Consider the following 15,101-nt stretch of genomic DNA (forward strand, 5'->3'; position numbering starts at 1 on the left):
ACAGGTGACTGCTTTGTGCTGGGCTGTGAATCACACCCAGCAAGAACCCCTGAAGGGCACGCGCCTCTCCGACCTGCAGGCTCTTTCCACTTCAGGCAGACTTCTTCTGCTTCTGCTGGTGGGGCGGGCAGGCGGAGGGAAATTAACTCCAGTCGAGAGACCAAGGCAAGCATGCAGGCTAGGATATAGGATTAAATTCGGGTCATCTGACCTTGGGGCAACTGGGGAAGAAAAGTCACCACCAAAGAGGCCCTCTCCCTCCTCCTGTGAGCCATGCCAGTCGCTGACAGCGTAGGAGGCTAGCTGTGTAGCTGAGGGGGTGCGGTGCCAGGCTGGACCTTCCAGACTGGCCTTCTTGCCCTCACTGCCACCTCTTTGCGCCCTTAGGAGCTCGGTTCCCAGGTGTAGGGGTGCTCCCTGGCGTTCCCACTGGAACAGGAGTCAAGGCCAAGGCCCCAGGTATGTGGCCGGCTGGGGTGGGGGCCCATGGTGGGAATCTCCATTCACCCTCAGTCCCCTCTGTCCTGGGTTGAGTTGAGGGAACCCTGGGCTCAGAGCCCTCTGGTTGGACACCTCTTACGCTTCAGCCCGAGTGTGTGTGAGGGCAGCATGAGCTGGGGGGCCTGGGGGGACCTGGCCATGGTGTGGGCCAGCCGGCCCCTCAGCACTGCCTTAGTGCCTCGGTGCCCTGTGCCCATGGTGGCAAGGGCTACAGTGATGCTTCTTGTCATTGCAGGTGGAGGTGGAGCTTTTGCTGGAATCCCAGGTAAGGCAAGCCTGGGTGCCCCCATTCCAAGGTGGGTGGGCAGGTCGGCAGAGTGGCCAGTGAGGCAGGGGGTCCACTGCCCAGACCTTGGTCTGGGCTTAGCACAAAGTGGCATCAATCACAGGCCTGCTTCCCCTGCCCTGACCCTCTGGTGGCCCCAGTGAGCCCAGAAAACCGAGTAATCTGTGCCAAGTGCCACAAGGGCTACAGGCCCCAAATGTTGCCCAAGCCCAGGAGGGAAATCTTTCTGCAGCTTCCTGGAGGAAGTGGCCCGTCACCTGGGGGGTGGAGGTGGGGCGGGGGTAGGGAGGAAGCGAGGGGGAGTTGCTCAGCTGACTGATGACAGAGAGGCAGGAAGGCCCTCTAGGCAGGATGGTTTCCTGATTCCGACTGCCGTCAGCAGAAAGTGGAGCATGAGGCTGAGGGCTCTGCAGGGGCTGCTGGCCCCTGTGGCTGGGACCTGATTTTGCTCTTCTGTTCCCACAGGAGTTGGACCCTTTGGAGGTCAGCAGCCTGGAGTCCCCCTAGGGTACCCCATCAAGGCACCCAAGCTGCCAGGTAAGGCAGAAGGAGGATTCGAGAGAGCCAGCTTGAGAGGAGACACATTTGGTCACCTATGTCCTGGAGTGGCTGGGGGTGGCCAGGAAACCTGTACGAAAGCCCACTTCTGGTTGCCAGCCAAGGAAAGCGTGGGGAAGCCATCGTGCCGGTGTTGATCTCACTCCTGCTCACACGCATGTACACACGTGCACACGCACAGAGACCCGGAGTCCTGACAGGAAAGGATGTAGTTGATGATAAGAAACGCCATTTATCAGAAAGACCCCCTGCCGTCCACCCGCTCCCACCGCAGCTCACACGATGTGCTGTTTCCTGATGGGGAGGAGAGTTCGGCAGGGCCTGAAGAAGGATGGGTGCCTTCTCCCTCCTACACCAAGGCCTCTGCTCTCCCGAGAGCCTCTGTGAGCTGCTCGTGACCCTGGTGGGGGTGGGGGCGGGGACGGGGCCTCAGTACCTGTGGGAAGAGGTCTGGCTGCCCAGGTAGTGGGAGCCCAGCGAGGCATGGAGTAGCCCCCGAGTCTACCCCCCTCTCCTCAGGTGGCTACGGACTGCCCTACAGCACTGGGAAACTGCCCTACGGTAAGGCCCTCTTAAACTGGCCGGCTTCCGGCTCTTTCCAGAACCTTCCTGGTTCTGGCCAGGAAGCTGCGGCCCCCACTCCGGACTAGGAGAGCACCAGCTGGGGGCGGGTAGAGTCACAGAATGGAGTCCCCTGAGAAAGGGACATGGAATTCGGACTCAAGTTCAACTCAGCCTGGTTCTCAGTCCCGGCCGCACATGTACCACAAGGCCTTGGGAGAACCAGTTTCTTCCCCGGGCCGCAGTGTGTTTGTCTATAAAAGGGGAACAACCATCCCAGACACATTTGCGTTTAACTGTGGCTGGGGGTGACAGGTGGAGACTCTGGGTGGCCTGGCCCTTGAAGGGCAGGGAGGGGGCAACCGCGGTGAGATCCTCATGGATGCCCACTGAGCCTCTCATTTCGCAGGCTTTGGGCCTGGAGGAGTGGCTGGCGCCGCGGGCAAGGCTGGGTACCCAACGGGGACGGGTAAGGAAAGCCTCTCCCCACTGCCACCCAGGCTCCAGAAAGCAAAGCCGGCCTACCCTGCATCCAGACCCAGTCTGAGCCTGGAGAAGGATCCCCGGCAGGACAGCCCTATCAGCCTCTGCTTGCTCTGCAGCCACATATCCACACCTAGATGTGAACCAGTGGGTTTTCTTGGGGCTGAAACAGGTGGGCTCTGGAGATGCAGGGTCTCTGCCCTTTCTCTCCCCCAGGGGTTGGTACACAAGCCGCAGCAGCAGCAGCAGCAGCTAAAGCAGCAGCTAAATATGGTGAGTACCCAGCCCCTGCCTACTAACTGCCAGCCCCCCAAGGTCTCCATCCCTGAGCCTCACAGATACTGACCAAGGTGGCCCCTCTCCATCCACCCCCATTTATCCAACGCTTTCAGCACCACCCATTCCTCCCTCCCTCCCTCCATTCATCCATTCATTCTTCCTTCCATCCATCTCTCCATCCACCCCCTCCTTCCTCCATCCCTCCATCATTTCTCCATTCATTTCTCCCTCCCTCCGTCCATCCCTCTCTCCCTCCATCCCTCCCTCCCTCCATCCCTCCCTCCCTCCATCCCTCCCTCCCTCCATCCCTCTCTCCCTCCCTCCATGCCTCTCTCCCTCCATCCCTCCCTCCATCCCTCCCTCCCTCCATCCCTCCCTCCCTCCATCCCTCTCTCCCTCCCTCCATGCCTCTCTCCCTCCATCCCTCCCTCCATCCCTCCCTCCCTCCATCCCTCTCTCCCTCCCTCCCTCCCTCCCTTCCTCCCTCCCTCCATACATCCCTCCCTCTCTCCCTCCCTCCCTTCCTCCATCCCTTCCTTCCTCCATCCCTCCCTCCATCCCTCTCTCCCTCCATCCCTCCCTCCCTTCCTCCATCCCTTCCTTCCTCCATCCCTCCCTCCATCCCTCCATCACTCCCTCCCTCCATCCCTCCCTCCATCCATCCCTCCCTCCCTCCCTCCATCCATCCATTCACCCATCCCTCCTTCCTTCGGGTCCCTCCATCTATCCATCCATCCTTTTCAAGGATGAGTTGTGATGGAGAAAGTGGGCACTGTTGTGGGAGTCAAGAGGGAAGCATCAGGAAGGCTTCTCAGGCAAAATGATATTTGATTCAGGCCTTAAAAATATAGATGGAGTTTGCCACATGGTTAAAATAGGAAGGAGCGGGCAGAGTAAATGGGTACAACAGAGGTTAGAATGATCATTTTAGGTGATACATATATGAGCATTTAAACAATTTAATAGCTTAGCATCAACTTAGTAGGTACTAAAAAATGTTTCACTAGCTCCTCAAGCCCACGATCCCTTGGCTAGTGGATGTGGCATGGCCTTCCCCTGCCCCAGGTGATCCCCAAGTTCACAGTCAGATCTTGGGAGCTGAGATCTTCGCCTTCATCCCCAGTCCTAGGGGAGCCCTTCCTGTGGCCATGATGCGACAGAAGATGCCTGCCCACAGGCCCAAGGGGACGTGAATGTGGAGGGAAGCACTGAGCTGGAGGCCTGCCCTGCAGAGGCCCCTAGGCCCTCCCTCCAGGCCCCCAAGGCTGGGGAGGGGGGGGGTGGCTGGAATGTGGGAGCAGGAGAGTGGGGCGGTGAGGGGCTGCCAGAGCCAGGCGGCCAAGCGCTTGGATTACAAACTTGGCCAAGTGTCCGGAACACAGGGAAAGGAAGCCTTGAACATTCCTGCAGGGGCCCCTCTGGCCCGGGGAGCGGCCACTTGTGGTTTCTCAGTATGTGGCCGTGATTAGAATGGGATTTGTCTGAAAACATACAAGTCCCTTAATGAGGGTGTTGAAATGGACACTTTGGGGGCGAGTCAAGGAAGAGTGGGGTGGGGGCCTTTCCAAGCAGGCCCAGCGGAATGCCTGGGCCTCTTCCCAGAGGAGACTATGCTGGTGAAAACACCAGCATCCAAGTAGCCTTCCTGCCTGGCTTCAGGAGAGCCACCCCTCACTGTCCCCCTCTGAGCAGGTGCCCCGGGAGCCGGCGTTCTCCCTGGCGTCGGCGTCGGAGGTGTCGGCGTTCCTGGCGGGGCCGGCGCGATTCCTGGCATCGGAGGCATTGCAGGTAGTGTCCATTCCAGCAGGGGAACCGGGCGTCCTCGAGAAGGCCATGGGGAAAGGGCCTCACCCTCTGTGATTGTCTCTCCAGGGGCCGGAGCTCCAGCTGCAGCGGCTGCTGCTGCAAAGGCGGCCAAATACGGTGAGTGTCCCCAGGGATGGCAGTGCCAGGGCTCCCGCCAGCCCTGGCTTCTGCATGGGCTTTGGAGACCCCAGTCCTGTGAGGCTGGACAGACTTCGCCTTTGTCCACCTGGAGCGGCATCCCTCTCAGACGTGCACTGTTGTACCTCCTCGCCTCTGCCCATTCTGGCCGCTCTGCCTGGGAGCTTGTGGCCAGTGCTCCGTGCTGACTGACCCAGCAGAGGGTGGGGACCCTGTGGAGCATCTGACTCCTCCCACTTCACCTGCAGGGCCACACGCAGCTGCTGTACCAAGTGCCTGGGAGCCCGGCGGAGCGCTGTGGCTCTGCTTGGGCCATCAGTCGTGCCCTCCCATCCACACATCCAGACCCTTACAGCTCCTCCAGGGTTCCCTCCATTCCCTCCGTTTCTCCCAGAGGTGTTGGATCCATGCAGGGGTAGTGCCAGTCTACCTGGGCTTCTGCACCCAGAACCTGCCGCTCCTGTAGCTCCCAGAGCCATGTCCCTGGAGGCTCTCTGAGGCTCCCACGAGGGTCCAGGCCAGAACAATCCTTTCCTTCCACAGGAGCTGCCGGAGGCTTAGTGCCTGGTGCGCCAGGCTTCGGCCCAGGAGTTGGAGTCCCCGGTGTAGGCGTGCCTGGTGTTGGAGTCCCAGGTGTTGGCGTGCCAGGCGTTGGGGTCCCAGGTGTTGGCGTGCCAGGTGTTGGGGTCCCAGGTGTTGGCGTGCCAGGCGTTGGGGTCCCAGGTGTTGGAGTGCCAGGTGTTGGGGTCCCAGGTAAACCTGTAAGCTTGGCTCTGTGTGTGTGTGTGTGAGTGTGTGTGTAAGAGAGAGATGTTGAAACTTTTGCCAAGACTTTTGGATTCTCCCTAACACCTCACCCCTCAATATTCTTCCCATACCCTTGGCCACCTTCTCATCCCTGGGCTATAAACATCTCTAATTAACTACTGCCAGTGTCATCTCTAGTTCACCTTCTGGCTGTCAGTGTGCTCCTGGGGACAGGAACCATGCAGTTTTCATCTCTGTGTTCCCAGCCCTTAGCTGAATATGTGATCAGTAGATGGTGAATAGATGGGGGTAGATGGATGGATGGATGGATGGATGGGTGGTTGAGAGGATGGATGGGTGAGCAGATGGACAACTGGGGAGGCAGGTGGATGGCCATGTGGTTAGTAGGCAAACTGATGGATGAGAGAGTGGGTGGTGGGTGGATGAATGGACAGATACATGGATGGGTAGATAGATGGGTAAACTAGTAGATGGGGTGATAAATGGGTAGCTGAAAAGACAGATGGAGAGGCAGGTGGGGGACAAAGATAAGTGGTTAGAACGATGGATGGATGGAAGACTAAGCACACGGGTGGATGAGCAGATGAGTAGATGGGTCGGTAGAAGGCAAATAAAAAATGGATGGTTGGTTAGGTATTTAGAGGAATGGACAGATAGGCAGATGGCTGGACAGAGAGCTAAGTGGTTGAGTGAGTAGATCAAGGTCCAAGGATGGACAGAAGGGCAGACATATGGGAAGGCCAGCAGATGTGTGAATAGGCGGCTAGGCAGACGGACAGACAGACGGGCAGGTGGCGGGTGAGTGGGTGAATGGGTAGACAAGTCCGTGTTGGCTCAGTAGATAGAAGGAAGATGGCCTGAAACGTCGATGGCTGCACAGAGGAAAGTCTTTTTCATTTGTGTTTCCTTGGCTTCTCCAGGGGCCGTGTCTCCAGCTGCAGCTGCTAAAGCAGCAGCCAAGGCAGCCAAGTACGGTGAGTGCCATGCAGCTAGCTCTGCCCACCTCCCCAGCCCACCCCCGCTCTGGCCTTTACCTGCCAGAGCCAAAGGACTCTCGTCTTCTGCTCCCTATTGTACAGCCCAGAGAAGTGGAGTGACTGGCCCAGGGTCACATAGCAAGTCACTGGCAGAGCTGGGACTTGGCCCTGCCAGGTCCCAGGATGACATCTCCCCTCGTTGTCTCCCACCATGAGGCCAAGGGACTGGGTGATAGGAGAGTCCCATAGGGCGTTCCCAGTGGGGGCAGTGTCCTTGACCCTCCCTGCCCTGTCCAGGACGCTCTCAGAGGAGCCTCGGCCTGGCTGGGGCTAGGGGTCCTGCCCACAGGCTCTCGTAACCAACACAGAGACCCTTCCCCAAGTGCTCAGAGAAGAGCGAGGCTGGGGCGCGCTAGGAGTGTCAGGAAAGAGGAAGCTGGTGAGGGCCCAGCATCCCATGGCTTCCTGTCCCTCGTGGACCAGACTTGGTTGGGGGTGGGGGGGCTCGCATCCTCTCTCCCAGTCCAGAGTCCCCCAGAGCCCTCCCGGGCCTTTCTCACTGAGATCCTTTTCCACTCAATTCCCTCCCCTCTGCAGGGGCCAGAGGTGGTGTGGGAGTTGGCGGCATTCCCACTTTCGGAGTGGGTGCCGGGGGCTTTCCTGGCTTTGGTGTCGGAGTCGGAGGTGTTCCTGGAGCTGCCCTTTCCCGTGAGCCTTGGTTCCATGTGGGGGACTTGTGGGGAGGGATGAGCCTGTCTTCTGTGGGGTTCTAGGGGGTTGGGGGAGTGGGGGAGAGTAGCCTGGGCTTCAGGGAGCCCAGGGAAGAGGTGGGGGCGAGCCCAGGGAGGGCCTCCAGTGCCTTTGGGGCAGAAGCGCCGTCAGCACAGCCCGGCTGAGAGCCAGCAAGGTTTCTGAGAGTCCCTTTCGTTTCCTCATAGCTGCAGCTCAGGCAGCCGCCGCTGCCAAGGCAGCCAAGCTCGGTAAGTGCCCCAGCCCTGCCTTGCCCCAGCCCCGGGCCGTGCCCTCCCCTCCTTCCCACCCCAGCCCTGCTCTCCTGTGGGGGCGGCCGGGGAGCAGGCTCAAAGCTCAGAGCAATTCTCCAGCCTGAGGGCAGGGCAAACTCACACTCAGGCCTCCAGGGCTGCAACAGCCTGGGTCAAGGTCAGAAGCCCCTGGCCCATCTTCCAAAGCCACAGTGAACACTTCTGCCCTTTTCATTGGCCCACCATTAGGATCACTGGTGCCTGCCTTATCACCCCCACCCCAAACCAGCGAGTTCAAAGTGCCCATACCCAGCCCCCCACCTCCACCCACTGCTCCCCACAAAAGGAGGGCACTTCAAGGGCAGAACTGGGTGCCCTTCACCCCTCCAGGTGCTGCAGGAGCAGGAGCCCTGGGTGGGCTGGTGCCAGGTGCCGAAGGAGCAGTACCAGGTGTGCCCGGTGCTGGAGCAGTGCCAGGTGAGCGGTGTCCTCATCCCACAGACAGGTTTGGCTTATCTCATGGAAGGGACCCTGGAGCTGCAATAGGTCAAGGGCACCACTTTACAGGTGGCAAAGACGGGGTAGAGCGAAGGCACTTTCTTGTAGTTTGGAGGGAAAACCCCCAGTGGGATTCCAGATTGCTGAGTGAACCTGGCGAGTCCCCTCCCAGCCCTGGGGACACCCAAGACATCAGCCTGATAGGCAGCAGAACTGCTCTACCAGGGTTGGGGGCCTCCTTCACTGCCCCCCACCCCTGCCACCCCCGGAGGGCCTGTGTCAGCCTCGCTGCCTCTGCGCTCTTTCTGCTCCACTCAGAGGCCAAAGGGAGGAGATTAAGAATCCTAACGAGATTAAGTTACAGCCTTCCCTGGTGGTTTTTTCCCACCACATTTCTCTTCTGCATTCCTTCCTTCTGGGAGGAAATTCCCCTTTTGAGTTTCCCTCCAAGAAATGAGCTGTTTCCTCCAGTAGTTTTAGACCCAGACATGATTCGGATTTTTCAAAAATTAACAGCCCCTTCAACAGAAAGCCCCAGAAATCTTTTAGACTGAGGTTTAGGAGAGGATGTCTGCCTCTGCCAGTCACCACGGGCTCCCGTCCACCGCGTCCACCACGGGCAGAGCCGGCAGGCCAGTCTCAGAGCTGCTTCGCAGGGGAGGCCGTGCCTGCCGTGGCTGGCAGGTCATCCTGGGAGCAGGCCTCACATGCTTCCCCTCCGCCTCCCATGTGGAGAGGGTGTCCTGGGAGAAGGGACAGTCCTCTAGAGGTGGTCTCTGAGAAGTCTTTCCATCACGGGGGATGGGGGAGAGGTGGGGAGGGGTGCTGGCGACAGCTCCCTCACCCCCACTCTCCACCTCTTCAGGGGTAGGAGCCCCAGCAGCTGCAGCCGCCAAAGCAGCCGCCAAAGCCGCCCAGTTCGGTAAGTGTCCCCCCTGCCAGTTCTGCCTCCAGCCCTCATCCTAGAGCACTACTCTCTCATGTCCCTGCTCTGTGGTCTGACGACCCCCTACCCAGGCTGTCACCTCCTAGGCATGGGCCTTTCTCACAGCTTTTGGCCCGTCTGACCATCTTGAGGGGCCTGGATGTGGTTTCTGATTAGGAAACGAACTGAGGGAGTTCCCATCGTGGCTCAGCAGTAACAAACCACTGGTAACCATGAGGACACAGGTTCGATCCCTGGCCTCGCTCAGTGGGTTAAGGATCCAGCATTGCCACGAGCTGTGGTGTAGGTCGCAGGCTCGGCACAGACTCAGCTGCAGTCCTGTGTTGCAATGGCTGTGGTGTAGGCCAGCAGCTGCAGCTCAAATTCAACTTCTAGCCTGGGAACTTCCATATGCCACAGGTGCGGCCCTAAAAAGACAAAAAAACAAAAACAAAAACAAAAACAAAACTCCTGATCCTGCAGAGACCTCACATTAGGGATGAGGAAGCTGAGGCCCATCAAGGGAAGTTGCTTGTTCAAGGTCACATAACAAGTCTGTGCCCGGCTGGGACATGGACCCAGAGCTCCTGACCCCTGGCCCGTGGACCCATCCATCAGCTTCTGCCCTCCTTGATCACGACTTGGTTAAGGGTTAGTTCTCTCTCTTGCAGGCTTAGGCCCTGGCATTGGTGTGGCTCCCGGCGTCGGTGTGGCTCCCGGCGTCGGTGTGGCTCCCGGCGTCGGTGTGGCTCCCGGCGTCGGTGTGGCTCCCGGCATTGGCATTGGCCCTGGCGGTGTTATAGGTGAGTTGTGTCAGTAAGTGTGAGGCTTCTGACTCTTCCATGGGTGGCATCCTTGAACCCCCTTCTCTCTCCCCCCAGGAGCAGGGGCCCCGGCTGCAGCCAAATCTGCTGCTAAGGCAGCCGCCAAAGCCCAGTTCCGTGAGTGCACCTCTCCCTTACTCTCCTCAGCCCGCAAGCCTAGCCCCCAAGCCCAGAACTGGGCCGCAAGACCCAAGGCTGAGCTGGGCCCCAGGATATGCAGCCTCTCCAGCCTCGTTAGGCCCCCAAGGCAGCAGGCAGAGGGGATTGGAGGCACGGCTTTGAGTTGGGGTCCCACACTAGCTGAGTGACCTCCGAGTTTCCTGTCCTCCCGTGTGATGTGTGGGTGTTGATGGCGCTTGTCAGGAGAATTAAATGAGTTCATTCATCCAAGGGGAAACCCAGGCTGAAAAGGGCCACGGTGTCCAGGGTGTGCGGCCCTGAATGCCAGCCTGGGGAGGGCTGGACTTGGTGGTCCGTGGGATTTTGAGGAAGACCATTCTAGTGGCAGCACAGAGGGTAGACAAAGGGGGAGGAGGCCCCCGCAGGGGTCTGGGCCTGACTCAGCCACCTGGGCAGGACACCCCCCAAAAGGGCCTGTTCGTGGCCTGCTGCCGCCACCTCACTCTCCATCTCCCACAGAGGCTGCTGCTGGGCTTCCTGCCGGCGTTCCCGGATTTGGAGTTGGTGCCGGCGTTCCTGGATTTGGAGTTGGTGCTGGTGTTCCTGGCTTTGGGGCAGGTGCAGGTGAGAGGCCTTCTAGAGGTTGAGCAGAAAGGCCCCTTAAGCTCAGAGGAGGGGGGCCTCTCCTCCCCGCCTGTCCCCCAGCACTGTCACTCAGAGGCATGGAATAAATGCTCCTGAGCAGTTAGAGACCGCTGGGGTCACAGATGGGGCAGGCCGGGAGGAGAGGCCCCCTCCTGCCAGATTTCAGAGTTTCTGTCTCCTCCTTGGGGGGCTGACAGGGCTGCAAACTGAGAAGCCCACCACCCAAACAGAGAGTCTGGGGATCCCTGGTGGGGGGCAGTCAGCCTGGCTCCCCTTCGGCAGTGAGCTGTGGTTCCTAGCGGCCCCCTAGGAACCCTAGTTCTTCATCTACTAGTTACTGAGTGTGCTCTATGTCTAGCCTCAGGCAGGCGGGAGGGCACAGATGGAAGCAATAGGCATGGTCCAGCCCTCGGGCACTCCCAGAGCAGACTGGTAGAGGCACAGTTAGATACTAGAGCTCTGTACTTGGCCAGGTGAGCTCCTGGCTGGGAAGCCAGGGCTTCAGGGCTTTGAGCAAAGCAGAGAAGGCTGAGGAAGTCAAGGAGGGCTCCCTGGAGGAGGCAGAAGCCCCAGGCACAGAGCTCAGCTGCTGACCACCTCACTTTTCCTTTTGCCCTTTGCCCCCAGTACCTGGACCCCTGGCCGCAGCTAAAGCAGCCAAATATGGTGAGTGCACCCCACACCCTGCCTGCCATGGTCACCCATTCCCCCTCCCCTGGGCCAGGGCCCAGGGCCCGGAGCCTACAGCGCAGGGCTGGGATGGTCAGGATGAAAAAAGCCATTTCTAGGCCGCATGAATGATGGTTTCGCAGACTCTGGCTCCTGCCCACTACATGCCGAGCATGCCTCCAGCCCCAGGACAACTGCCCCTCACGCTTCCAGCCCCCTGGGGGCAGCTCTGCCTTGGTGATGACTGTGGTCCCTAAGGCCCCTCCAGCCCTGACAGTTTTGTGGGGCCCAAAGCCAGGGAGGGGCCTGGGCCGCTATCCCAGCAAAGCCAGGACTCCTCATCTGGGCCCCCGCCTCCCTGTCAGCATGACTGTGCCCGCCACCAGCCACGAGGACGTGGCAGACCTGCCCGCCCCCACTTGGCACTAAGGCAGCCCCGCCTGGCCAGACCCACGCTGTCTGTGTGCCCCCGCGTTCCCGGCCTCCTGGGATCTGGGCCGGGGCCTCCGCCAGGGAACTGCCAGCCAGGCCTGGCTGGTCCACTTGGGGCCAGTTTCCACCTCGGAAAATCCAAGCTTCCTCGGCCCCCACCCACGGCGGGCCTGGGACCCACGCACCCCTCTCCTGTTCCTTGCTGGCGGCTCTGCTGGCCTGAGTTTGACAGACACTGCCAGGGAAACAGAGCAGTTCAGGGCTCTCGCTCCCAAGTCATTTCCTGCAGATAAAACCTTGAGCACATTGCTTAACCTCTGCTGTGCCTCAGTTTTCTCATCTGCCCAATGGGGATGATAGTGCCCACCTTTCCGGTTACCTGGAACATTAAGCAGGTGAATAAGCGTGAAGCACTGATTGCGGGTGTCCCTAAAGCGCTAGCTGTAGCCCCTGCTGCTGCCGCTCCTGGCAGCTCTGTGCTGGACAGTGGTTCAGACCCAGAGGACGCCCACAGAGAGTGTGTCCTTTTACTCCTCAAACACCTATAGGTGAGCAGGACAAGGGCCATCGCCCACTTAGGGAGATGGGGCCCTGGGATCTGAGGGGTGACTTCTAGATTGAGTGGAGAAACCAGAATTCAAACCCAGGCCTGTTGGGACTAATGAGAGACCCTGGGCAGCTCGTGGGCACAGCCATCACTGTGCCGGCACCAGCCCCGGAGGAAGGGGAGGAGGCGGGCAGGCTGAGGCCCAAGGGGGGTCTGTCTGCCCTTGCCCGGAGGGTCAGGACAGAGCCGGGGCTCAGACCCAGGTGTCGGAGTGGACTTTTGTCCAGTGTTCCTTCCCCTGGGACACATGGCCCCGGCCGCCTGTCAACTTGCCAAGTGTCCCCTGGATGTCCTTCAGAAATGGGGGGACTGAGGAGTGCCCACTGTGGTGCAATGGGATCAGTGGCATCTTGGGATCACTGGGATGCCGGTTTGATCCCCAGCCCGGCACAGTGGGTTAAGGATCCAGCATTGCTGCAGCTGTGGCTTGGATCTGATCCCTGGGCTGGGGACTCCGTATGCCATGGGACAGCCGAAAATGAAAAAAGAAAGGAAATGGGGGCACCAACTTTCCATCCTCTCTCCCCGGAAGCAGGGGCGGCCGGGGCCCTTGGAGGGGTTGGAGATCTTGGCGGAGCTGGTATCCCAGGTGGTGTGGCAGGTGAGTTGAAACCGCAGAACAGGCTGGGTACTGAGGGACACTGACCCGTGGAGTGTTCCTCCCTGAGCGTCTTGTGTGTCCCCAGGAGTCGGACCTGCTGCCGCCAAAGCCGCTGCCAAAGCTGCCCAGTTTGGTGAGTACTGGCTGGGGTTAGGGGCTGCTGTTGGGCCCTGAAGTTTGGGGTGGGGGGGCCTCTGACCACGCACCATGGGGCATGTATTCCCTGACCCCTCAGGGGTCTTGCCTCTCTAGGGCCCAAGCCACCTCCTGGCCCCACTAGCCCTCCGAGGTCCTGGGGGCTCGGCTCCACCCTCTGCAGACAGACCAGCTGCTCCCACTTGAGGGGTTAACGCCCAGCTCTCTCTGCAGGCGTCGGGGGAGTCGGAGGACTGGGAGTTGGGGGCCTTGGAGCTGTTCCAGGGGCTGGAGCCTTTGGAGGTAAGGGGCACTCTGGAATCCGTGGGTGCATGGCGTGTGCGTGCCTCTGTGTGTGCGCCTGTGTGTGTGCGCGTGTGTGGTGTGTGGGAGAGAGAAGGAGAGGCTCGCTTTCTTTCCCCCTTGCCCTGCCTAGCTCAAGCTCTCCTCTTTGCCTGGACCCCATCCCCACTTCAGCAGCGACTCTGGGTCGTGGTGTGCCCTGCCCGCTGCTCCAGGCTCCTGCAGCGTCCAGCGGCCCAGCAGGTTTAGCGAGGGCTGCCTCTTGCAGGTGGACGTCCCGCTCCTCTCCTCTCCTCTCTCAACCACCCAGCCGCTTCACGTGGGAGATCGTTAGGCTGGTGACGGTTGTGCCCAGTTTCCAGAGAGGAAGAGCACAGCGGGGGGACCTCGCTTTCCCAAAGTGTCTGCCGTCACGGCGGACCTCATGTTAGCCTTTCTTCCTGGGGTCACCACGGTCTCCCTACCTGCCCCGCCTGAAGCCTCTTCCTGTGGCCGCACAGGAGGAGCTTAAGAAAGACTTCTGGAAAGATGAATGGATGGGGGGGGGGGGGTGGAGGGATGGTGGAAGCATGAGTTTGGGGGCAGATGCCAAATCGGTGAGCAGGTCAGAAGGGGGACAAGACTCTGGAAGGGAGCAGATATTCCTGAGCCTCACGCACCCCGTCTCCCCAGGTGTGTCCCCGGCTGCCGCTGCTAAAGCAGCCAAATATGGTGAGTTGCTCCCATGCCCACCCCCGAAGTCTGCAGGCTGCCTAGACCCCCCACCCCATGGCCCCAGCCTGCCTCAGGCCTCAGTCCTGCTCACGATCCCCCTGAAGGCCGAGCCAGGATGCCCTGAGCCCACACCCCCAAGGACATGTTCAGAGTCCCTTCCGGGTGCCTTGTCCTGACCCATCTGCCCTCTCCTCAGGTGCCGCTGGCCTCGGAGGTGTCCTAGGAGTCACCAGGCCATTCCCACTTGGAGGTAGGGGCCACCTCTGCTGCGAACGCCTCAGCTCTGCCCGGCTCTGGAGGTTGGCCAGCAGCAGGACTCCAGAGCTGCATCCGGCACAAGGACATGAGAGAGAGAGAGGGAGAGAGAGAGAGGAGGGGACAGTTCAGGAAGGAGGCACCCTGGGCAGAGGGGTGGGTGGGCCTCAGACTCCAGGCTGACGAGCTAAGGCTATGCAGCCTCATACTAGGATACCAGGCCGGGACCAGGTTTGTTAAGAAGGCTGCTCTGGGAGTTCCTACTGTGGCTCAGCTGGTTAAGAACCCGACTAGTGCCTGCAAGGATGCGGGTTCAATCCCTGGCCTTGCTCAGTGGGTTAAGGATCTGGCGTTGCCGTGAGCCATGGTGTAGGTCAAAGACACGGCTCGGCTCTGGCGTTGCTGTGGCTGTGGTGTAGGCCGGCAGCTGCAGCTCAGATTCCACCCCTAGCCTGGGAACCTCCATGTGCCACAGGTGCAACCACAAAAAGAGAGAAAAAAAGAAGAAGGCGGCAGCTGCTCTGGCAGCAGGGGAGGGGCAGCGGGAGGCAGTGGTCCTAGGCAGAGGCAGCAGGTAGCGAGGCTGGAGCTGGGGCCCGCCCCGCGCCAACCCCAGGCTCCTCCCGCAGGAGTCGCACCAAGGCCTGGCTTTGGACTGTCTCCTATTTTCCCAGGTATGACCAGGCTCCCTGCCCCTGGGCCCTGCCCTGGAACGCGGGCCTGGTCCTTCTTCCTCCCCTCCTTCATCCCCTGCCCAGAAGAGCTGAGCGAGGACCCCGGGGGAACCCCTGCCCCTCAGGTTGTGCAGAATTGGGCCTCCCCCTGCTCTCTCCCTCTGTGTAAGGCCAGGGAGCATCAGCTCTTCCAAAATACCAGGTTTGGATGAGGCAAACTGAGGTTCAGAGTGCCAGGAATTCGCCCAAGGTCACACAGTGAGCAAGGCAGAGCCCAGGGCTCCTGATCCCTGAGCCCAGAATCAGCCCCTCTCAGGCAAGGCCCATGCTGCCTGGGAGGGCCTGGCGGGCTTCCTGGA

General features: G+C 60.3%; 1 protein-coding gene across 2 annotated transcripts in view; it reads left to right on the plus strand.

The window, feature by feature from the left end:
- Positions 1 to 15,101, plus strand: part of ELN (elastin) — a 31,485-nt gene that overhangs the window by 13,634 nt on the left and 2,750 nt on the right. Inside the window, 24 exon segments of one of the 2 annotated variants that reach the window (NM_001315724.2) lie at positions 388 to 459; positions 737 to 766; positions 1,253 to 1,324; positions 1,865 to 1,906; positions 2,316 to 2,375; positions 2,606 to 2,662; positions 4,361 to 4,456; positions 4,541 to 4,591; positions 5,156 to 5,365; positions 6,301 to 6,354; positions 6,955 to 7,065; positions 7,296 to 7,337; positions 7,731 to 7,817; positions 8,704 to 8,760; positions 9,435 to 9,566; positions 9,645 to 9,704; positions 10,227 to 10,331; positions 10,980 to 11,018; positions 12,596 to 12,661; positions 12,747 to 12,794; positions 13,031 to 13,099; positions 13,772 to 13,810; positions 14,010 to 14,063; positions 14,698 to 14,742. In NM_001315724.2, coding sequence (NP_001302653.1) covers positions 388 to 459; positions 737 to 766; positions 1,253 to 1,324; positions 1,865 to 1,906; positions 2,316 to 2,375; positions 2,606 to 2,662; positions 4,361 to 4,456; positions 4,541 to 4,591; positions 5,156 to 5,365; positions 6,301 to 6,354; positions 6,955 to 7,065; positions 7,296 to 7,337; positions 7,731 to 7,817; positions 8,704 to 8,760; positions 9,435 to 9,566; positions 9,645 to 9,704; positions 10,227 to 10,331; positions 10,980 to 11,018; positions 12,596 to 12,661; positions 12,747 to 12,794; positions 13,031 to 13,099; positions 13,772 to 13,810; positions 14,010 to 14,063; positions 14,698 to 14,742 — 1,698 coding nt within the window. 2 annotated transcript variants of the gene reach the window in all.

The sequence above is a fragment of the Sus scrofa genome, chromosome 3 (genome assembly GCF_054392235.1).
Source record: "Sus scrofa isolate SSC_HxYL_T2T_F1_AM1 chromosome 3, Sscrofa_HxYL_maternal_Yorkshire_Landrace_v2.0, whole genome shotgun sequence".
Lineage (NCBI taxonomy): Eukaryota > Metazoa > Chordata > Mammalia > Artiodactyla > Suidae > Sus > Sus scrofa.